Source organism: Amphiura filiformis, unplaced genomic scaffold (genome assembly GCF_039555335.1).
Source record: "Amphiura filiformis unplaced genomic scaffold, Afil_fr2py scaffold_39, whole genome shotgun sequence".
Lineage (NCBI taxonomy): Eukaryota > Metazoa > Echinodermata > Ophiuroidea > Amphilepidida > Amphiuridae > Amphiura > Amphiura filiformis.
Genome location: NW_027305503.1, coordinates 779,602 through 804,678, shown reverse-complemented (window position 1 = coordinate 804,678; position 25,077 = coordinate 779,602). Strand labels below are relative to the sequence as shown.

The 25,077-nt window shown below is 35.2% G+C and overlaps 1 protein-coding gene across 1 annotated transcript in view; it reads right to left on the bottom strand.

Annotated features, from left to right (window-relative positions):
* Positions 1–25,077, bottom strand: part of LOC140144089 (proton-coupled zinc antiporter SLC30A2-like) — a 130,561-nt gene that overhangs the window by 3,523 nt on the left and 101,961 nt on the right. Inside the window, 4 exon segments of the mRNA XM_072165924.1 lie at positions 3,229–3,363; positions 6,450–6,555; positions 7,836–7,953; positions 7,956–8,048. Coding sequence (XP_072022025.1) covers positions 3,229–3,363; positions 6,450–6,555; positions 7,836–7,953; positions 7,956–8,048 — 452 coding nt within the window.

The following is a 25,077-nucleotide window of genomic DNA, read 5'->3' as shown; positions in this document are numbered from 1 at the left end:
TGAATGCCAATTATATTTTGTAACTATCTTGCAAATTACAGCAACACAACTTATTTCATTTTCTTGTAAGTGCGAGTCAAAATTGGTCCATCACCACAGTGCGTTTAATTGCCAGTGGCTGAGTTCAGCACTGCTCAAGAATGGCACAAAATATTCATGTCAATAATTTCAGGTGAAAAACGTGGCCTACTGAGCTGTAATTTGGCAGAGTTGCCAGTAATACCTCTATCATACCCTCTGTAAAAAGGAAAAAAAATTGAACAAGTAGATCTCGAGTTACAAATTAAATCACCAGCTTCCCTTTGGAATTTCCATACTCCTTTCGAATCATGCTAAGAAGACACCTTTCTGAACATAAATGTGAAGTTTCGTGCTCATTCGATGTATTTTTCACCTGATTTCAACCCTAAACGTTTTCTTATATTTAGGCCTATACCATCTACAACTTGCTGCTGGCTATACCTTGTTTAGAACTTTCAAAAGAAGTACCTGAATGTGCAACCATAACTGTTTCAAAATAGCCCGCGAAAGTCATGCAGGTGACTCCGAGGTCATGCATTGAATTGGTTTGAATGAAGAATACTACGGGAACCAGCACCTTTTGTTAGAAGTCACACATGAGCATGATGAGTGAAGTGGATTTCCTCTATTGTTGTGAATGAGTCAATGACCTTCAATGACACTGAAGATTTTGTTTGCATACACCTACTAATTGGTCATATTAAACCCAATAACATTGATATTTTTGGTTGTGGAAAAAAACCGTTCACCTGGACTTAGTGCAATTTTGATTTTGTGCCATATCAGCCATCTTGGATGATTTTTGGAAAATGTTCTCTAAATGCATGATTTCAATGCCTCAGTTTGAAAAAATACTTTATGCCATTGACTAGTAAAGTGCCATTTCACAAGAAACCCTTTGATACTTTCACAATATGCTTGTTTCATGTTTGCATATATGTTAAAATAAAGAAATATATAAAGGTAAATATATGCTTATGCCAATTTTGCTCCCAATTGCTATTTTTGGACCTTGTCATTTTATTTCGTTCCAATGACCGGTCAGAATGGGAAACTTTGAAAATTCATAATTCGAAAAGTTTTTGTCCGATTTTGACCATTTAACCACCAAAATACTTCTGTTGATGAGTTCTATCCAGAAAACAATCTTTTGTAGCAATAGGGGCAACATGAAATTTTGATGGTTATCCCTACTAAAAGTCAATCGATACATGTAAAAATCAGCACAATTCAGAGATACACCTTTTTGCTATGAAATTAATTTTCTCGGTCAAATATAAAGCAATATTTTTTTTTCTTCAGTAATGTCAGTTAACAACTTGGTGCTTGGATATACATTTTTTTTTAAATCCTGGTATTAAAATTAAGCATCAAATTGTGTCTTTTAGTGTGATATTTTTGATTTTTATAGGCCTTGAATTCGCCTGCGAGCTTTTTACGGAATTCATGTTTTAGCGTCTCAAACTAACATAGTTTGCTAAAGAAAGATATTTCCCACCTCTGTAAAGCACATCGTGTGGGTCTATATGTTATAGTTTTGTCAGAATTTCCGTTTTTGTTTTACCCTTTTTCCATTCATGCTCAGAAAATGTCAAACTAAGTAAAAGTAGGCAATGGTGAGTACTTTTATCTCGAGAGCAACCAGCAGAAATAGTCGATATTTCCTTTGTTGTTATCCAGGTCAATTTTTCATTGAAAGCAAATTGCCCGACCAGCGATTAAATCCCCAATTGGGTGTTCTGGTTAAACATGATCAGTAGGAGCGCTATAGGTCTGGGAATTTCTTTGCTATATTGAAGTTCTGGCAACACTATAGCCATGCCGGTATTCCTATTAAACACAGGGATATCGATCCACAATGCTAGTACTAGCCTTTAGATTTCACGTGTTGATTTAGAAATTTTTTCAGCCGACAGTGAAAGATGGTGAAATCAAAACGGAAATTCTGACAAAACTATGATATATAGCTCACGGTGATGTGCTTTAGAAAGTTGGGGAAAATCCTTCATTAGCGAACTATATTACTTTGAAAAGCTAAAAGGTTGATCAAGAAAAAGCTCGCGGGCCGAGCTGAAGCCTATAAAAATCGAATATCTTACACTAAATGACTGAATTTCAGGCCTAAGTTTAACACCAGGATTTAAAAAAAAATCAGTATCAAGCATTATAGTTTTTCCAGCCATTTACTGAAAAAATGAAAATTATTGCTTTTCATTTGGCTAAGAAAAAAAATTTTACACTGAAAAGGTGTAACTCAAAATTTTGCTCATTTCAACACCAATTTCGATCGTTTGTATTGCCTCATTAAATGACTGAGTGAGCCTTGCAGAACAAAAGAATCGGTTGTGCAGGTAGCTGACTGACTCCTCGCCACAACTGAGCCCGGATGTCGCCAGTGCCACTATTGAGATATGCTCCATCGAACTTAACAATAAACAATAGGAAAGAAAGGATTTATTGACTGTTTTATTGATTTTTCACTACTTAAATGTCAAGTACTATAGACATGATATACATCATTTTAAAGCTAATTTCAAGCAGAATATTTTGGTTGAATATCTCAAAAATGATGATTGGCTACCTTTTGCCTTGCTCCTAAAAAGTAGCCAATTGGACAGACAATTGGTTACTTTCAAATTGGCTACCTTTCAGACATGAAAAAGGCAGCCAATTGGCTGCCTTTTTAGGAGCAAGGCAAAAGGCAGCCAATTGGTTACCATTCAGACATCAAAATACATTAAAATCACACATTTGTCAAGACATGTTTGGTAAATTCTTTATAAAATGCCAGATTTGTAAAGACATTCTGGTAGATTTTCCCTATATTTACAATATTTTATCAAAACATTTTTGAAAAAGGGAAAATAATCATTTAAAAAAATATATAATCGGGTGTGTCATACAAAGATGTGTTGAAAATGATTATACAAAATATACAACAAAAAAGTTATAAGTGAAAACAACAAAATATTAAAGCAAAGGGCACACAAATAATCAAGTCCCCCATGCGTTACTATGGCAAGTCTAATCAGAAAATATGACCTAATGTTCCGACAATAATTTGATCATAACTTTACTTAGCAATAAAGAAGCTTGGTTTAGGTGTTAAATTGTTTTTGAGAATTTGTCGCTTCCAATAAACAGGAATTCAGGTTAATTAAATCAATTTGATATATTTATGCCTGTGCTGTATAATCATTAGCTTACCCAGAACAAGATGAACTGAAACAGCATCTAAGCCAGTAGTCAGAGACCAAATATGAAGAGAATGTACGCCCTCTACGCCATCTATCTCAACCAATTGCCGACGCAATTCTAAATAATCTACATGTGGTGGTTTGGCTGAAATAAATCAAAACGATATGAAATTTAATAGTGTGTCATTATTAGGCCATCAATACCTACTATTACATCATTACTCCTACTAGTAGTACCAGTGGCGTAGACAAGGAGTGGGGTCAACTCTCCCAGTGAGAAGTCTTGCCCTCCCCTTCGCCCGTCTTGCCCTCCCTGTGGGATGCTGGCTGCCCTGATATTAAATGTTTATGCATTTCCTTACTTTTTAGCTCAATTTTGACAATTTTCATCAAAGTCTACCCACTTGAAAGTTGTTTTGCCACTCTCCTTGCTTTCCCTTTGCCTATCCAGTGAAAAAGTGCCAGATACGCCACCGACTCTCTGACATTAATTTATTTGTCTCAATCAAATACAAATAAATAAAGCAAAATAACAAATTTTGGGAATTTCAATATTTTTATGCCTGCGCTTCCATGCAGAAGCAGTTTAGTTTAGTTCGAGGTAAAATAATGCCTGATTAATTATAAAGAACGAGTTGAGCAATGTTCGCCATGTTCGTGCATAAATAAGGCTTTATCGTCGGAGAGTAAAAAAAAAAGTCATATTGATATTGAGATAACTTTTGTGCGGACGCCTAGAAACAGGAATGTTGATGTCTCCCTTGTAGTTGATTAACATTAACACGTACTCTGCATGTACGGGAACTTAATGGGAATCGGTTGCCAATCTATGACCGTATGAGAGGCTCAGGGCACTGTGCAAGGAGCGAAGAGGAAGCAGCTTCGATTGTTCTTATGTGGCAGCCGAAACACGGAAAGCGAACAAGAGGTCCACCCAAGAAGGATTATATCATTTATCAAGATGTTGGTAGATGGTACGGGATTAACAGGTCCATACATCAAAAATTGCAGGCTGGACAGACCAGTTTGGAGAGTCCGACTATAAGAGTTGACCTAAACAAGCAAGTGAGCAAGCATGTAAGTCTATTGTTATTTGACGCATGCTTGTAATTTCTTGCGACAAATGAAGAGCTTATTTCCAAACCGTGTTAAGTCAACAAACACATTTTTCTGATTTACCTGTGCGATATTGCAATGGGTTATGATGCTATAGGTATTATGATTTCAGTTGGATGCACCATTACAAAGCAATATGGATGAATGCACAGTAACAATATTGTGTGAGGCCTTTGTTTACTAAATGAGAGTCTGCATATTGTTATATGCATTATGCAGCATTGTTGTGGTAAATAATGGGTTGTTGATGGTGAAACTCGTTGTTGCTAATGTCAAACTTGTCAAAGTAATAATTGTGATTGTATCGCACAAGTTAATGAGAATCATGTGGTTGTAGACTTAACACGGTTTGGAAATAAGCTCTTCAAATACAAAACCTACATGTATCACGTGATAGTAAAAGATGTGTAAATGTAATGTTATTTTGACCGGGATTTTGGCACTTGTGGTTACACGTATTACACCAAGTGGGTTATCAGTAAGGGATAATTTCATCATATGTGTCGGATGATCAGCGTAAAACTGTTGCTGTTGCTTTACGCTAGTAATCTAATACAGGTTCACCTGTTGCGGCGACATTGTTTTGTTGAAAATTGATGCAACTTACCAACAGTTTACCTAAAGTCTGCACAAAAAGTATCTTAGCTGTTATAAATACTTTTTGTGGCTTCAGAACTACTAATTATTTTCACAATATTTCAACATGGAAAGAAGGATGCTTTATATACGCGTATTCTGACATCCCATTAATGATTTGTCCAATGTCGTTCAATATTAACAACACACGCAGTAGTGCTTTTAAAGAAAAATATCCGAATTCAAAAGTTACAGCGATCAATGGTGATTGCGCAAGCATTGTGGCACGTAAAACGCATCATTATCTTCAGCGCTTACTTCAAATCAATACAAATAGCTGCAATAAGTGATGTTAATATTGAATGAAATTAGGCAAATGGGGTATCAAAATGCGCGTAAATAAATTGTCCTTCTTTCTGTGTTAAAATATTTTGAAAACAATTATTAGTTCTGAAGCTATAGGCGCATTATAACAGCTGTGTTGCTTTTTGTGCAGTCTTTAGTATGGAATTTCCTTAATCATAAATAGCCTAAGATGCTCTATTGGATCGAGGTCATCGTGGGTCATTGATCCGTAACCCGTACTGACCACTTGCAGAACATTTTCATATGTGTGGTTGAACTTGATACTTGTAACATGCAAGTGGATCTACAAAAGCAGCTTTGCACCATTTTTCAATCAATAAACAGTCAATCATTCCGATTGCGGTACCACGCAGAAGCTAACGATATTCTCCGCACTTTCAGATCAATTCGTGTGTTTATTTGTGTTGAAAATCATGAACACTCTTTTTTGTCCTTTTGAGGTGTTGATATGTGACATGATCTGATCCAGAAAGACCAAAGTCGGCAATAATGAAAGTAAGACAGAGGCAAAGACGAAGATGAAGAAGAAGAAAAGAAGAAGAAGAAAGAAGAAGAAGAAGGAAGAAGAAAAAGAAGAAAAAGAAGAAGAAGAAAGAAGAAGAAGAAGAAGAAGAAGAAGAAGGAAGAAGAAAAGAAGAAGAAGAAGAAAGAAGAAGAAGGAAGGCGAAGAAGAAGAAGAAGGAAGAAGAAAAAGAAGAATAAGAAGAAAAAACTATAGCAAATTAACGCAAGACAATAACAAGTTCGCAACTTTGAGTATGCCAGGGACGTTTGTATCGCAACAGCACTGAGTAAGCTTATACTACTGAATTACTTAGTAATGGCAATAGCGGGGGCAATAGCTCAGTTGTCAAATATCTAACGGAGTGGAACAGACCGTGTCACAATTATCATTCATTAATTCATTAAGACTTTTTGTGTGTCGTGTAAAGGACTTGGTTTACTAATTAGCATTGTGTGTACTACTTTTGACAATGGGTTATTTCCAGTTGAAATCCATACATCCCCTATGGAAGACACATCCTTACTCTCCCACACAGGGGGTGTAGATTTCAAATGGAGTCACTCATTCAGGTAACCCCATATGGAATTCACACTCCCTGTGTAGAGGATTACGACCACGTCTTCCTCAGGGGTGAATGTATTTCAACCGGAATAGCCAACTCAACTCACCCTCCATTAATATTCTAAGTGTGTCTCTCAATAGACGGAATGTAGTCAACACGACCAACGCAGAAAACATAAATGTGCAAATGGGATCCACGATTTTCAGGCTAGGCTGCATATCAAGAGATAAAGAAATATAAAAAATATGAAAAAATAATAATAATAAAGATGACAACATCTAAACCAGGTGTGCAACAAGATGGATAGCATCACTCCCCTTTCTAAGCAGCTAAATAATATTTTCGAAAAATGTGTAAATTTGCTGCCATCGTTCCTACAAAACTCTTTTGATGGCTTCTTAAAATTATCATTACCTGAGTAGCGTATGTTGAAATGTCAACTAAATGTTCACTTCATTTGTAAACTTGTGCAATGGGATATGAAATTAATCGTGCTAATAACACCTTTGGTCAATTTATTACAAAAAGTGACCATGTGTGAAAAGCATGAAAGCTCAGGAAGAACCGACATTAATATTTCACGATCATTTCTTAATTGAATTACTTCAATGGACATTCAGATGCGTTTTATTTTGTCAAACTGCAGCTTGAATAAATGAAAGAATCCAATTTTTTAATACTAGCTCCTTATTGATAGCTCATGTTTTACATTAAACATTGCATTATGCTTTTTTTCCTTCGGTTAATGGCTATTCCGTAGCATCAAGTGTCCTCGTTCAGGTGCCAATCATCTCTAACAACATGTCTAAGAGAATGACGTCATACACAAGGCACAGTTATGGACTCTGCATTGATATTCCTCATACAGCAACAACCGAATGGTAAAACTTCAAGGGTTCGCGTGCAAAAAACAATCTCACTAGAACTCATAGTAAGTTGATATTTGTGAAAAAGGGAGTTATAGTTTGAAGTTATATCGTTTTTTTCTTAATATAGCTTGATAAAATAGAACTTAAAATTTATGTTTTAACCCCTAAAACAGGAAAATTGTTGGAATATTATTTCAACTCAACAATAAATTTCTAACATATATTCCATCTCATTTTGCTTGCGAAGGGCTCCTCTCAGATATTTATTAAGATTTTGTTTGTTTTGAGACTAACAACATATATTCGCATGGGGAAAACAGCCAGTCATTGCATGGTACGACCTAGGCTAACTGGCATTGAAGATGCATTTTGGAGATGATTAGTCACTATCGTTAATATATTAACCATGGTCAAGTTCCCGGATTTTAAAGCTTGCACTCGTTTCCGAATTCAGCAACCTTACTTGCGCGTTACCACCATACCAAAACCAACCTCGTCTTCAATAATTTTGCTGCCTCAAAATGGCAGTTGACTACACGTGGCAAATTGGTGGGCCAGACATATGACTTACGGATTATGCCACGGGCATGTGAATAATTACGTGAGATGGACATGTGACTTACGTCAATAAAGATGATTATGGCGGCAATGCACACACCTATACTCTGTACAATGTCCCCTATGACATGTAAGAATGCAGCTCTGATGTTGAAATTATCGTGATACCCCTCGCTGCTGTGCCCTCTGATTTTGTCGCACAATCAGTTGGCCAGCAGAGCGACTGCGAGACGCCATCACCACCATCATGTGAATGGCCATGGAGCATAACACCAAGACTGAAAATAAGAAGATAACAAAACATCATTACCGTATATCAGTTGAGGTAGGCGTGGCCGTTATTGTTTGTTACCATAAAGTTGTGTGTAAATACTTCTCGAGAATATAAAACACATCACTGAATCACTGAAAGTTATTATATACTTCCCTTTATTACGAAGAAATATCTCCCAATTTAGGCATCAAAATAATGTTAAAACTGAAATAACAGAATAGACGAGTCGATTTAAGTACCAAAATGGGCGCACCTAGACAAAAATGGAACACCAATGCTTTTGCTTGCTAGTGACTCTAGACACCCCCAGAACAACATCCAAAAAGGGCAAAAATATCACAGGGTAAAAATGTTAATTTGTATATTTCCAAAATGGCCGCTAATGTAGGCTTCAAATTTCAAAATTGGGGGAATATGGATAAAAATCATCTAATTGTACTCCTCTCATTATTAGCTTCCACGAAAAAGTATAGTTTGACCTATCGCCGATATCGCGATGTATAGTTCTTGAGTTATAGGTTTTCATTCCATCATTATGTACAGGGGTAACAAAATCAAAAATGCTGCGATTTCGTTCAAATTGGTTTCAAATCGTTCCGCTTGGAACAATATTTTAAACTGTATCTTAAGTATTTTGTTATCTGGCTAACATCAGAAAATAGGTAAAGATTAACATGATTCAATTGGCTTTGAATTCGTTTCCCTGTTGCCCAGGTAACAAAACATTAGCGGACATTTTTGAAGTATGCAAATTAACATTTTTCCCGTGTCCTTTTTGCCCTTTTTTGGATATGTTGTTCAGGAGGGTGTTTAGAGTCACTACCAAACAAGATTGGTGTTCCATTTTTGCCTAGCTTATACGAAAATCAACTCGTCTAGGAACCCATAATAGTTTTGATAGTTTAGTTTAATAGTATTAAAGTTTTATAGTTTTATAGTTTTATAGTTTTATAGTTTTATAGTTTTATAGTTCTAAAGTTCCACAGTTCTATAGTTTATAGTTTATATTTTAGTAGTTTTACAGTTTTATAGTTTTTTAGTGCAAATTTTGATACCTCATTTTGACCGTCGACCTTTTTGCTCTTAACACAAAACGATAAGTTGAAAAAGATATGTTAAAGTTTACCATATATTTTCTGATTCCTTATGACCAGAGAAATATTTTCGAATTAGTTTTAACCATATTTACTACATTTTGAATTTTGATTTTGAAATTCTCGATAAAGGCACAATGTTTAACGTCGGCCTAGATTTTTTTCCTAATAAGTGACCCACAATGATTGTATGCCAATTATTTTGCTTCTAATACTTTTGGATTTATTGATTCACTAACCTGCTATTATTACTATATATTTAAAAGTGTCGCTGTAAACAAACGTGTAGCACACATAGGATTACAGACTATTTATTATTGACAGAAGGACAGTTAAGAATTGAATACATGAATACAAAACCCACCCAAGTCCATGGGAAGTGATTTTGAGAGAAAAACCTGTGTATAATTTTAATTCCTTGAGTTAGATTTATCTGGTCAATATGGTAAGTTTTACGTGCAAATGAGTGGATTAACCTGTATTAGGTATGGCGATTAGAATTTCAGGGACTGCGTGGGGTTCATTTTAAATTCTGGACTTTTTTTGGGTTTTTTGAATCATAATCAAAGACAACATGTTGGAATGAGATTACCACTAGTAAGATAATACAAAATAAAGCACACAGGTATGTATAATGTTGATAAGCATTCTGCCATGTAATATAAACCACACACTTTCCTTTATTAAACCCATTTTTTTTTTCAAAAGTCGCTCTCTAGCAATGAATGTTTTACAAGTGGACTTTTATACATACTAGATTTCAATCAATGTGTTACAAGACTCTCAAATCATGGAATTTGGTGGTTCCTTCATACATGCTATTTTTCACATGCTCAATAGACACAGAGGATGAATTTGAGTTGTTCTTTCATACATATGACAGGCCTATGTATAGCAAAAATTTCCAATGCTTAATTCAATTTGGCCACAGTATGGACTTGGGTGGGTTTTGTATTCATATATTCAATTTGATGACTCCCACCACCAATTTTGTGTACATACTTTAATAAGGTCTGTGTTTTATACACACAGGCCCTGTGTCCCAGAAGAAAATGCGAAAAGTTGTTTCAAAAATAGCTGAGAAGGTTTGAAAAGTAGCTAAAAGATGTATGCGTGGTTTGGTTTTATTTGCACAAACAATCGATCTGAAGATACATATGAAGAAACGTTGTAGGCCTACAAATGTGCGCCACTTTGTCTAATTTTGACCGTTGTGCCAAAAGTTGGACTTTTCTCCCACTACTATATATATTAATGTTAATTAAAGGTTTTTCACGTGACGCGTTTCAACAAATCACAGTGCGCGATTTTGAATAATGGGTCGTGGAGGTAATAGAATACAAAATAAAATGATCGATAGATGGAACATTTGTTCTGCGTAATTTGATACCTCATTCGGTACAATGCGATTTTATCCCACTGATCTATAATGCCTTTGAATGTGGAAATGTCCGAAAGTAAAAAAATATATTTCCTCCAGCAAGGCGATTTCCACTGCCTTTTGATACGGGCCAATAAAGCCTAACAGGTGAACGCACACTACACTGTTTCAATATCTGCATGCTTCTAGGTAAAATACAATGTTAATGTTTATCTCTTTTGAAAAGGTCTCATTTTTTTTTCAAATTACGATAAATTTGAGAAACAAAGTTGCATCGTGCCGAATGAGGTATCAAAATACGAAGAACAAAATTATCCATCTATCCACTACTTTATTTTGTAATTTAGTTTTAGTGTCTTTAAGGATAGTTTTTTGTGCACAGTATGTAATAAAAGACAGAAAATTCAAACGTTCGCGCGGCCCGTGATTATTAAACAAGCTGGATACTACAGGTCATCTAACAGCATTTCTGATTGGTTAATAACTGAAAATCCTCATTTCATATGCCAATTATAACTAGGCTTTAAACTATTTATGGCCACACTTGCATTCGCAGATGATCTTATTAATGCCCTCCTTGATTGGTTCAAAATTGGAAACAATATTCATTTTGGCCTATTGGCAGGTAGTTGTCATAGGGTTTTAAAAGCAGCGCGATATTTGTCATGGACGTCAGATGCAAACTATTGTTTTCTGGCTTGTATTATGGAACAACCCAAAATTCCAATGACATCATATAAACGAAAGATAAACGAACCGTAAATGTGAAGTGCTGAGAATTCCTAATCGAAAGATCAACTTTATTCGATATTTAACTATTTCTATACAACGTCATCGGACTCGTTTATAATTTACAAAAGGATTTTCGTTTATAGGGCGTCATCGAACTTAAGGTTTAGCGAGGCCTTTACGCTCATTTTCTTTCCCATACCTTTCCATCACTTCAATTATTAAGTCAAGTCAAGTTAAACTTTATTAATCCATTTCTGGAAATTACATGCACATGAGATCATAATAAAATACATTAGAGAACAAGCATATACAAAAACAGGTATTATAAAAAGCACAATGAAATTCAAAGGCACTCCCTATAAATGGTATGAAAACATAAATTAACGACGGTACTTGGAGTTATGATACAAAATAGCTTGACGGACAAATGAGTTCAGGTATCTGTCTGTATTTGCACGCGGCAGTTGCATACGACCAGTTTTTGAGTTATGATGATATAACAAGCGATGGTGGAGTGGATGTTGGGGATCCTCCATCACATCGGTGAGCTTCTTCAACAAAAGATCAGTGTACACTGTCTGGAAATCATGTCGTGGTGAGCCAGTGATTCTACTAGCTTCTTTAATTACCCTTTCCACCCTCTGTCTGTCCCCTATGGTAATGTTCCCTCCCCAACAAAGTAAACAATAACGCCAGACACTTGCCACAACTGAATCATAAAACAAAGCGAGGATACGAGAATTGACATGAAAAAATTTCAGTTTCCTGAAACAATACATGCGAGAGTTGAGTTTTTTTAACCATGTAATCAACATGTTTATGCCAGTTCAGCTTGTCATCTATCATAATGCCAAGGTACTTGTATGATGACACACGCTCTACGTTACCTCCCTTTAAGACAACGGGACCTGGAGAACGACGTTTAGAGGTTCGAAAGTCAATAACCATTTCCTTTGTTTTGGAGACATTTAGCTCCATTTCATGGTATTAAAAATACCATGAAATTGGGTTACAAATACCATTGTGTAAAAGCCATAATAATATTGTAGATACTTTATAGATCGGTGTCCTCAATAAGAAGTGAGACAGCATCCCGTATACCATTGTAAAATAGTATGTCCCCTCTATAGTTTATGCAGTTTTGAAATGAAGGGTAGATACATACCCACCAAAGCAGTTTTCATGAAATATTGCCAACATACTTGAGAACAAATGAGAAAAAGTTATTAAATGAGAAGCATTATAATACATATATGAATATGGCCTGTTGCTACGAATGGCATAGCGCAATGACGAACAAAGTGGGGAGGGAGGGGTGTTGCCCCTGGCTCAAAATACTTTCTTCTAACTTTGTTGTATATATTTTGTTTCATATTGCGTTATTGCATTTTTCATATTGTTGTTTGTTGCGCCGTGGCTTAAATGAAAGTTGGTATTATAAATTCTTAATGCATAATGTATTAATGTTTGAATGTATTATAATGTATGTATAATGTATGTGTGAAAAATACTGGTACAAAATTGGGCAATAGACCTATCATTTGTGTAAAATTGTCCACTATTTGCGACATGCATATTCCTTGTGGTCTGTTTTGGACCTATATTGGCATTTCAATTAATGCAGCAAAATCTTTATTAACAACATGAACAATATTGAACCTCAACATCACTGTGATTATTACCGTCACCACAACAATCTGCGCCATCACCATTTCACCATTTCACCATTACCATCATTACGTCCATCCATCGTCCATCAAAGAACCATCCATCATCCATCAAAGAACCACGTTGATAGCGAGCTCCATGTACCTGGTTATAATTTGTTAAAGCGCGACAGGAAAAGATATGGTGGTGGTGTTGCTTTGTACATTAAAGATGCTTTTAATTTCTATTTGCGACATGCATATTCCTTGTGGTCTGTTTTGGACCTATATTGGCATTTCAATTAATGCAGCAAAATCTTTATTAACAACATGAACAATATTGAACCTCAACATCACTGTGATTATTACCGTCACCACAACAATCTGCGCCATCACCATTTCACCATTTCACCATTACCATCATTACGTCCATCCATCGTCCATCAAAGAACCATCCATCATCCATCAAAGAACCACGTTGATAGCGAGCTCCATGTACCTGGTTATAATTTGTTAAAGCGCGACAGGAAAAGATATGGTGGTGGTGTTGCTTTGTACATTAAAGATGCTTTTAATTTCTAAAGGAGAGATGATTTGTGTATTGATAAATGAAGACCTGAGCGCAAGAAGACCGTAAGTTCACTTGGCCCCTGAACATGTATACACTAAAATTGCGTATAGTTTCGTATAGTTTGGTAATGTGTTATACAGGTTTAGGGGCCAAAACTAATCTTTCATAACCTTTCATGGTGTGTTCAACTTTATAAAACATTATAAAACCCTAAGAAACGATACGTAACTTTAGTGCATACATGTTGAGGGGCCAAGTGGACTTACGGTCTTCTTGCGCTCAGGTCTTCAGATGTGTTGAATGTATAAGACTATGAACTTTCTTAAAGAGTAGGCCTATCTGTTATGTTGTCAAATGTTTCTGTCGGTGACAATGAAGTGTTCTCATAGATGATTTTAATTGTGATCTTACCAGTAATGTGTATTCTAAAGAAGCTGATAATTTGAAAATTCGTATGTGATATGCATCAATTACAACAGTTGATTGATTTAACAACAAGAGTTACCGATCACCTTCAACAATAATTGATTTTTTTTTTTTACTTCTATACCTGATAGTGGACTGTTGTCGAGTTATCCAAACATCCACACTATCAGTGACAATAATGATATGCAGTTAGAAAAGGTAAACCGATCAAAGGTAAGCATAAAACTGTCGAGTATCGGTCTTATAAGAATGTTGATGAAAAGTGTTTTCTTGATGAGCTTTTTTCTTGATGAGCTTTTGCACACACGGCGTGCAAGAGTTAAGCTAGCTGAGCACGGCTATCTGATCGTAATGATTATTTCAGTTAAAGCTCTCATGATTTACACTAATGGTCTTGCTCCACAGTATTTAAGTAATATGTTCAATTATGTGCGTGACAATATGACCGTGTTACGAGGCAAGCTGCAGCTGGTTTGCTAGTTCTTTTACCTCTTGTTCATGGTACTGACATTGAATCTGTTAAATTTTCGTTGAGCTATAGTGGCGTTAAGTTGTGGAGCAGTTATTGACCCGCCTATTATAAATGCTGTTAATGTTCAGTCGTTTAAGATTGTTTAAGGTTATTAATTATTTTAAACTGTTGTGATTTGGTAGTTCACAGCATCTTACGAATGGTAGTGAGCTTTGGCAAAAACTGCATTGATCAATCATAGCGAGCGTGTAGAAGAATTAAAATATGACAGATACACTTTCATAGGTGCTGCGGTTCTTGAGTTACGTTGTAAAGAGGGCTGAAACAACAACACTTTTGTAAAACCTACATAACTCATTAAGGGCTGGGGTATGAGCGACCTTGAAGTTCCGGTATCTGGAGAGGGGAAGCAATGAGTTACCCCAAATCACAGCGGCAGGTAGTGACTGGGCCGCCGAGAGCTAATATATATTTATTTTGGAAGGTTCGTGTTTGTTTTAAATTTGGGGGCGTTTTTCCAAAATTTGATATTTTTAGTCATATTTCAAAAAGCGACATGCCAAAGACAACTCTTTGGGCACATAGTTTGTTATTGTTATTGCAGTTCTTTTCCACATACCTACGTTAACATTCGATTGGGTGATTTACTAATATTATATATTTTATGACTGCAATTTGGCGTTTTCAATGCGTTTTACACGTATCATGAAATTAACGCAAATATCTAGTCACGCTGCTTTTAGAATTTTTACCTGATCGTCGGCTTTTGCAGTCAACAGAATGCAGATTGGCTTACGATAGATGTCGTATTCCTCTATGTGGTTCACTCATTGATAAAATGAGTTTGCATTCCTTGTAACAACACACACATTGCCGTCTGGAAACCGGGTCTGGTACTGATTTTGGGACAGCGCCGTATCAAATCTCATAAAAACCACACGACTGACGACTATGTGTTTATGTTTCCCGCACGAAAGCTTGTGTCTACATCTATTACTATACTTCTTTGGAAACGTTGACCTTTGACCATTCTTTGTATAACGCCCTGATATGACCTTGATATGTTCGCTTGATTGGGTACGTTATTATAGCATCCATTTCATTGCGTTAGGACTTGGTCAGTAGATCAATACTTGCAGGGATACAATAGTTTAACATGGTGTGTGAGCATGGTGAAAGACTCATTATTGATTAGGCGCGGACATATTAAAGGCACAGGTCCTTTGCGTGTATAGCAGAAAATTATAATAGAATGTGTGAATAGAATGTTTGGAATTTTGCAACTAAAATACTAACTGCATTCTGCATTATGTATTTATTTATTTATTTAGGCCTATGCCTATTTATTTATTTACTGACTTATTTATTTATTTTATTTATTTGGTATATTAGCTAGTAGGCCTAGTTAGTAATATTCCATGATAGGCCTACGTCGGTTTATTATTGATTGTTGATAACTTGACAACTTGATTGATTGATCGATTGATAGTCATTTCACATTATATTCCTAGTTTATAGGCCAATTTGAATAACATCGTACATTAGATAAATAGACCTATCAGTATTGATTTATTCTATTCAGCAATATCAAGGATTACTATCAAACTTCTCATAGCTGATTGTCAGTTGGCTCAGTGGTAACGCTGTAGGTTTTACAACACCGAGGTCCCGGGTTCGATTCCCACCTCTGCCTATTTTTTGCAAGGCTGACGGAAAAAAATGAAATTTCTGGACTGCAAACTTATTTGGCGCGCGATCTGAGCTGTGTCTGTTACAGGCACACTCCCTCTGCATCCAAACCAGGTGCACGCTCATTACACCTCCCTTAACAACAATAAATTAATCAAGTTTGCAAAGTATATGATTTGTAGAAGGAACTTTTCCAAAACATCAAGGCGTTAATTTTCAATAATATATTGATATAGATAATGAAAATCGATTTTTTAGGTTGCTTCGACCAACAATACCTCGTCTACCCTTAAAGCTTTGTATACTGCAGGGCCCCGGTTAGAACAGCTTTACGCTGATTTGGGCATACCATGGGTAAAGATAATAAATAATAATAATTATAATAATATCATCCATCACCACCATTATTGTCCTATCTTCAGCATCGGAAAAAAATATATGTCCATATGATTGTAAAGGTTTGACTACAAAAACGAGTACACAGATATTTCCAAACACAGCGAGTCTAGCCTCTATGCAGTCTGTGAATATACTACACGGTTGAGTGCATAGCATCATAAGAGCTGTGTGAGATCTAGAGGAAAATCGACATATGTGATTGTTTTTTGTCAAAACCTCAAGTGTTCCCTTCATCTAATCAGATTTTTTTTATCGAACACTTCTCCCGAAAAATACCCTTTTCATTAGGTCAAAAGATAACGCAATTCAATGCAAGGTGAATGTGGTAAATCTGTTGAAATCGACCTTTCATGGCACAATGTTTGATCAAATTGTAGGTTTGAGAAGTCCTCAAGTGTTCCTAATAATATTTTTCAAATTTTATGTCATTAAATGCAAGAGCACACTTATATTGTCCATAATTAGACTAGCTTCGTTTTAATGTCATACGGTTGTAAATTCAATGAACTATTACTTTGCTAAAGAGCGCTTACAAATCGACACGTTAATTTAGGCGGGATACGGAATTTACTTAATTCTTCTTCTTCTTCTCTCTCTCTCTCTCTCTCTCTCTCTCTCTCTCTCTCTCTCTCTCTCTCTCTCTCTCTCTCTCTCTCTTTCTCTCTCTCTGTCATCTCATTCTCTCCCTCTCTCTCCTCCTTCTCTCTTGATCGCTCTCTCATTCTCTCTCCCTCTTATTCACCGCTCCCTTTACTTCCGCCACCTCTGTTATATTCATAGTGTTTGCAGCAAATGGCCGTAAGCAAAACCACACTTCTGTTACGTTCGTTACAATACGTGCCGGAAAGGTGTTACTATCACTTTTACGTACTAATATTTTCCAATTTTCCCCTTTATTATCGTGTAAAAGTATGCTTTAAATGTTGTACGAAATTTGAAATATTGATGACATTAGTATTAATAGATATGTCAAGCTTCATTGTCAAGCAGAAAAATAATCGTCATGTAAAAGGCACTAAATATGAAATCTAAAAATAGTCATCCAAAACAGATTTGTACATTGTCGAGAAGGATATAACCTAGCAAACACAAACGTTTTCAACATAATTCGCAAAATGTTATAAACGGTTGTCAGAAAACGTTAGTTTAAATGTCGGGTTATATAAAGGGTATGTAAAGGGAATAAAGCGTTTTCATAGCATTAAAAAACATTTTTTTGATAACCTACTGCAAATAAAGTAGGTAATGGTGAATCCAACGGACGAGGACACAAAACACATCAAAAATCAATAAATGATACAGGAGGATACATTGAATATATGAACAACTGGAAAGAAAAAAAGCAAGGTACACCAACTTGACGTGGGGGAACAAGTAAAATACAGACTAGACAGTACGAGGTGGGGGAACAAAATAGGCATTAGAAGAAAAAGTGAACAAAATAGGCATTAGAAGAAAAAGTGGAACTGCAAATATTTTAACATGTTATTTAAGTGATGACAAAAGATTTTGCAAAAAACATTTGCAAAAAATAGTTTACAATAATACTTTGAAAAAGTTTTAAAAATATTGTTGCAGTGTGTTTTCATACAAAACGTTTTAAAACGTTTTCATGACCTTTATATAACTTAGGTTCCAATGTTTGATGCGTAAGACTCTTTCCTTGTTTGTACTTTTATTGGCTATATCTCAAAATCAATACTTCCGACATCTGACTTATTTTGCTCGATAACATCACAAATTTGAAGCGTAAATACAACTAGAATTTTCATTATAACTTGAAATTTCGAGAGTGATAAAAAAGGTAACTAATAACGCTTCCAATATCTTCACTGTCAGTGTCAGTAAACACAGACGTTGTAATTGGTTACAAATACAAATACGTTGTATGTGTGCTTATTGACAGTCAATGGTACAATTATCTTAAATCTTGCGTTTGTGTAAATTAAACCGCTGATGTAAGTGACACTCTGTCAATAGCACTATTCGTTTATTACTAAAGCAACGTTGCTCTTAGCATGCTTAAAGTGAATTAACTCTCTTCACGCGGGTGTCGACAGCAGGCGACATGTTTAAAAAAAAAATTCAAAATTCAAAAATTACAGAAATGTAAATTTTCATGACCATGTTTGGAATCAGCATGAAAAATGTATTAAAATGAGTACAAACAAGCCTAGTATTGGTTCAGTAGTTCTTAAGATACCTCTTGATATTTTGAGAAAATACTAGTATCTCAGAACTTCAACTCTTTCCGTTGAAGCGCATGGCTAGCACGCAGAGCGGTAAGTCTTTATTATTTGTCTATCTTCTGTGTGTGAGTACCAAGCTGGATCTAATTCATGACATCACGTTTATTATTTGTAACGATCATCGAGGTAAGTTTTTACTGCGCACTAAAAACTTGCTTCGATGAGCAATTCTTAAACACTTAAGAATGTTCTTGCAATCTTATTGGTTCTTACCCGTGTGACATGACACGATATCACACACTTTAGCGCGAGCGTGTCGACGCGATACACGTGCGCGCTATTTGAACCAATCGGAGGTGCATTAGCAACAACCGGACTGATCGATTCTAAGCCCTAGGTAAATCCTTGTAAAATTTAATTAAAATTTGGTTTATTTATGATCAATTGAATTGAAGTGTTTAAGAATGAGAATAAAGGTATTGTTTTTCGCCACTGTCGTGCATCTATCGTCTCATATAACACGCGACATCATTATTTTCGGCGTAAAACAAGGAGGCGAAATAATGATGTCGCCTATGGCAGCTAAAGGGCCCATTACGTATTGCGACAACGCGTTGCTTTCGTAAGCAACGCGTTGCTAAGCCAGCCAATAGATATAGAGCTTTTAGCAACACGTTGCTTTCCCCAAAGCAACGCGTTGCTTTCGCCTTCTGAAAGCAACGCGTTGCTTTCGCAAACAACACGTTGTTGTCATTCTTTACGTCTTGTGGCGACAACCAATCACAGCGACTCTTACAGGATACACTGACACAAGCATGCAAGAAACTCTTTATAAGCTTATTTATTGTTCTCATAATATCTGTGAAATTTTACACCTGAAATGGATTTCGTTTTATGATATGAACAAATTAATATTGTTGCTCAAGGAATTTCTCAGACTGAGTATTTAGGTCTACAATTGAGTGTACAATTATAGTGTGATACACGCAAAACACAAAACATGTAACAACTAGTACCACTAAGGCGGGATGGACATAACCAACAGCTCTTCAAAGCGCCGATATGATTGGCTAATCAAAAACTCGGCCTGGGCGCCCCTGAATTGAGTATGTAAGCAACGCGTTGCTTTGGGAAAGCAACGCATTGCTTGTTAAACCAACGCGTTGCTAAAAGCTCTATTATTTTCTATTGGCTAGCTTAGCAACGCGTTGCTTTGGCGAAAGCAACGCGTTGTCGCAATAAGTAATGGGGCTTTTGGCTTGCCATAGTCGCCCGTGTTATATGAGACCATAGATTCACTCCAGCGGCTAAAAACAATACCTTTATTCTATAAATCTTGAAATCTTGGAGCCAGATTTTGCAGTGCATTTCTTAATTTTAATACAATGGTATGATACATATGGCCGTGTGTTTTGAACTCGCCACCCTTAGCGTTACATCACAAATATTATGAATTTTTACACCAATCAAGTTTCAAATTAGAATATATACACAACTATCAACCCTAAACTAGCAAAAGTATACATTTTTGAAAAGCTGAAGGCATAAGCAATTCAAATATACACATTTCAACTCATTGTACAGGGTGACATTGAAGTTATACAGGGTGGAATAAAAAAATTCCAAATAAAAAATGGGTCACTTAAGGGATGGGGTATGAACGTTTGGACAGTATTTATTTTGGGACATTAGAGCACATCAGACATATCGAATTGCATTCTGAATACGAAGAATGTCATTTTGATATCAAATAATTTTGATTTTTGAAATTCGCAATTTAATACACATTTTATGGCAAATCATTAAAATTGATATTTTTGATATTTAACAGTACTTGAAGTAAACTTTATAAATCTGATGATTTATACTTAAAGTGTATGTAGGTGGGATGAAAAGCCGACGATCAATTGAAAATTTTGACCTTTCGTATAGAAGATATGGATTTTTTTCCAAAAACACCAAAAAAATTAGGTCTTTTTTGGAAAAAAATCCATATCTTCAATATGAAAGGTAAAAATTTTCAATTGACGTCGGCTTTTCCTCCATGCTACATACACTTTAAGAATATATCATTAGATTTATATAATTTACTTCGAGGACTGTTATATATCAAAAATTTGAAAAATATCAATATTTTATAATTTGTCATAAAATTTGTATTATATTATGATTTTCAAAAATGAAAATTATTTGATATCAGAAAGACATGCTTCGTATTCAGAATGCAATTCGATAGGTCTGAGGTGCTCTCATGTCCCACAAAAAATACTGTCGAAAAGCAATAAACGCTCATTTTAGATCCCTTAATGCATTGCTTATTACTAACTTGCAGTTATAAACTGAAAGTAAACAACATTGATTTGGTTAGAGGTTAGGGGGATCCTACTGACTGGGAAGAAAAAATCACAGCTGTTTGGTAATCTCAGAATACAGGGTGTCCCAAAATATGTTCAAATTTTTTTACAATTCAACATATTTTGAACTGAAACATTTTACCCCTAACCCAATACAGAAAAAGTAAGTCCATATTTAGATTCCTCATCAAATTTCCTCTCAGAAAATTTATACTTTGACTATGATAGGATAAGTAATTAAATATTTACAGCAACTTTTAGATTTTGAAGACATCCGCATTGCTTATAAGGTTTAATATGAAAACGGGTAGTTTTGTACGTAAAAGTTTGTATTTTATAGACTAAAGAGTTCAAAATGATTAAAAACAATTAGCATAATTTATAACCTTTCGCAAGAGCTCTTAACCATGCCTGTAGCCCATATGGATACAAAGATATGATCAGTTGATTCAATGTGCACACACAAAATCTATATTTCTCATAGACTTTGTACATACCGCCACCGCCACAACCGCCACCGCCACAACAACCACCTCGGCCATTCTGAACTCAAAAAATTATAACTCCACTATCTTAGCTGATAAACAATTCTCCTTTGAAGGTCTGTTAGGTCACTCATTTAGCTACAAAATGACACCAAACACACTACAATACCTTTTGTTTAAGCAGAGATATAACAATTTGAACGAGTCTCAATTTGGAAAAGCGTAACAAAACCACCATTTTTGGGTGGCGAGTTCAAAACGCGTGGCCATATAAGGTTAGCAACTATTTAAACTGTTGCGATTTGGTAGTTCACATCATCTTGGGAATAATAGTGAGCTTTGGCAAAAATTGAATATATGAATACAAAAGCCACCTAAGTCCATACTTTGGCCAAATTGAGTTAAGCATGGGAAATTGTTGCTATACATAGGCCTGTCATATGCATGAAAGAACAACTCAAATTCATTCTCTGTGTCTATTGGGCATGTGAAAAATAGCATGTATGAAAGAATCACCCAATTCCATGATTTGAGTCTTGTAACACATTGATTGAAATCCAGTATGTATAAAAGTCCACTTGTAACACATTCATTGCTAGAGAATGACTTTTGAACAAAAAATGGGTTTAATAAAGGAAAGTGTGTGGTTTATATTACATGGCAGAATGCTTATCAACATTATACATACCTGTGTGCTTTATTTTGTATTATCTTACTAGTGGTAATCTCATTCTAACATTGTTGTCTTTGTATATGATTCAAAAACCACCTAAGTCCAAAATTTAAAATGAACCCCACGAAGTCCCTGAAATGCTAATCGTCATACCTAATACAGGTTAATCCACTCATTTGCACGTAAAACTTACCATATTGACCAGGTAAATCTAACTGAAGGAATTAAAATGATACACGGGTTTTTCTCTCAAAATAACTTCGCATGGACTTAGGTGGCTTTTGTATTCATGTATTCAATTGCATTGATCATTTCATAGCTAGTGTAGAAGAATTCAAATATTACAAATATACTTTTGTAGGTCTTGTGGTTCTTGAGTTATGTTGCAAAGAGGGTTGGAACAACAACACTTTTGTAAAACGTACATAACTCATTAACTCATTAACTCATTAAGCAAGTTTTCAAAGTGTATGATTTGTAGAATGAACTTTTGCAAAACATCACAGTGTTATTTTTCAATAATTTATTGATTTAGATATTGAACATTGATTTTTGGTTGCTTCGACCAACAATACATCATGTATCAAACCATCCGTGTTTTATAACATGATTACTTAATGATTTCAGCATAGCTCATACTTGCTGTTTCTGAGTTTCAATCTGGCTATCTCTATCTTTGCAACGATAAGGGCAAAGGACTCCGGTACCAATCTCTCAGAGACACCTTGCATGAACAATGACCACCTACTACATATTAATATGTAAAAGCAACGAATAGCGACAACCACTATGATCTAGAGACTATTCTTGCAATGCTCCATCTGCTGTAACAAAGACATGGCACGCCTTTGTGCATTAACGGTACATGGTGTTCAAGCATTTTGCTATTCCATTTGAAATACAAACACCCTCATGGAACATTAGACTATGCCATAGTCGAATTTTGATAAAAAAATATATTATTATGAATCATGATGAACGCATTCCGTTGAAGTCAAAATTATACTGATGTTTATTAGAATTAAATTGTTCAACAGTAAAATGGTCATAAAGAGTTTATATAATTAGATGATTAGTGACAATAAAAGTTATATTGAATGCAATATTTCTTGCATAATTATTGATTTTGCATATTTATTGATCGCGAAAGCCCGAGTAAAAAATCCGAGTATGTACTTTGACTTTTAAGCAGAACTTTACCCGGAGACTTTGGTCTCTAAACCACACTGTCAATCATACTTGTTTATCAATCCATTTTAACCGCAAGTACCAAGCATGGTAGTAAGACGCGCTAAATGTACGTCCATACAATTAACTTTCGCGCCAGATTAAACGTGCCCCAATTTCCATAGATTGCTGTGTACGATGTAGTAAATGGTAATGACACGTGCTCGGAGGATTTAAACCATAGCGAGATCTGGGCAACCAATCACAAGCCAGATCCATTTAAAGATGCATTACATCATGGCCAACTTTAGTTAGGCCAGAAAACTCTCCATATAGTCCCGTGTTAAAAATGTTAACCGCAAGTCAAAGTAAGTAGTCCACTTGGGAAGCTTACACACAGAGTGAGTGTGGTGACTGAAAATATATGATGTGAAAATCTATCAATTGCACACAAATTAATACAAATCAGCGTTTTATGCTTAAATGTAATCATGGTAATAGAGTATGCAAAATGGGCAAGTGGACTACGGAGAAGTCTAATGGAACATACATGTATGATCTTAATCTACCACACACACAGGGAGTGTGAATTTCAAATGAGTTTACCAGCATGGGTGACTTTATTTGAAATTCACAACCCCCGTGGAAGATTAATGTTATGTCTTCCCTAGGGTGTATGAATTTTACCTGGAATAGCCCGTTTTACTCATAAACTCTCAGCGCTACCTCTACCTTTTATTATTAAACAGTTCTGTTAATAACTTGAAGAAACAATACAAATGAAACATTGCAGAACACTTTGCTTTTAAAGCAGGCTGAGTCATTCCAATAAAGATGAAAATTGAAAGACAAATGCATGCTCTACACTATTCTTCAATTTGCTCTGGAATGTGATCAGGACTTCGTAGAAAAGACATTTATTCATTATTTTTTTAGTTGATCAAAACGGCTGTATAATCAATAATCATTTTCTAGTTCTTGACTTTTTCTGTACAATTCAAAGTCTACCATTTGTCCTAAAGTAGTATTTTAACCAAATTATTACGGTTGGGTAAACTAATCTTTTGGGAATTTGAGCGGGAAATTGAATAATAGCACTCGTATAAAAGTTTTGAATGAATGATATTGAAATGATGTTAGCATCAACACGAATGGGACATTGAACCGAAGACAGTGCTAACATGTTCAACATTTCGGCAAAATTCCATCAATATATTAAGCAAAGGTGGGAAGATTTTAGTTTTTCTTTGTCTTCTCATTTCATCCCCCATTTCATCAAGCGAGTCGTAATATTTCAAAGTCTTGTTTTTTTCTTATTTCAAGTTCTTGTTCGTTCTTTCTCCTCTTTTTAAAATTCATGTTCATTCTTTCTTTTATATTGTAAATCCGTTCGTTCTTTTATATTTTTAAATATTTGCTCATTCGTTCTTTTATATTTCAAATCTTCTTTTTTTATTTTATAGTTTTAAGTTCTTGTTCGTTCTTTCTGTATATTTTAAATCATTGTTCATACTTTCTTTTTATTTATAGTATTCTTGTTCGTCCCTTCTTTTATATTGTATATCCTTATTGTGAAATTATTGTTTCTTCTTTCTATTCTTGCATTCTTCATGTGTTACGGATAATCATTCATTCATTCATTCATTCATTTATTTCCATATATAAAAAATATACAACTACATCAAAAATAAAGAAACACAATATGAAAATCAACAAAAATAAATAAAAATGACTAACAGACATGAAAAATTACAG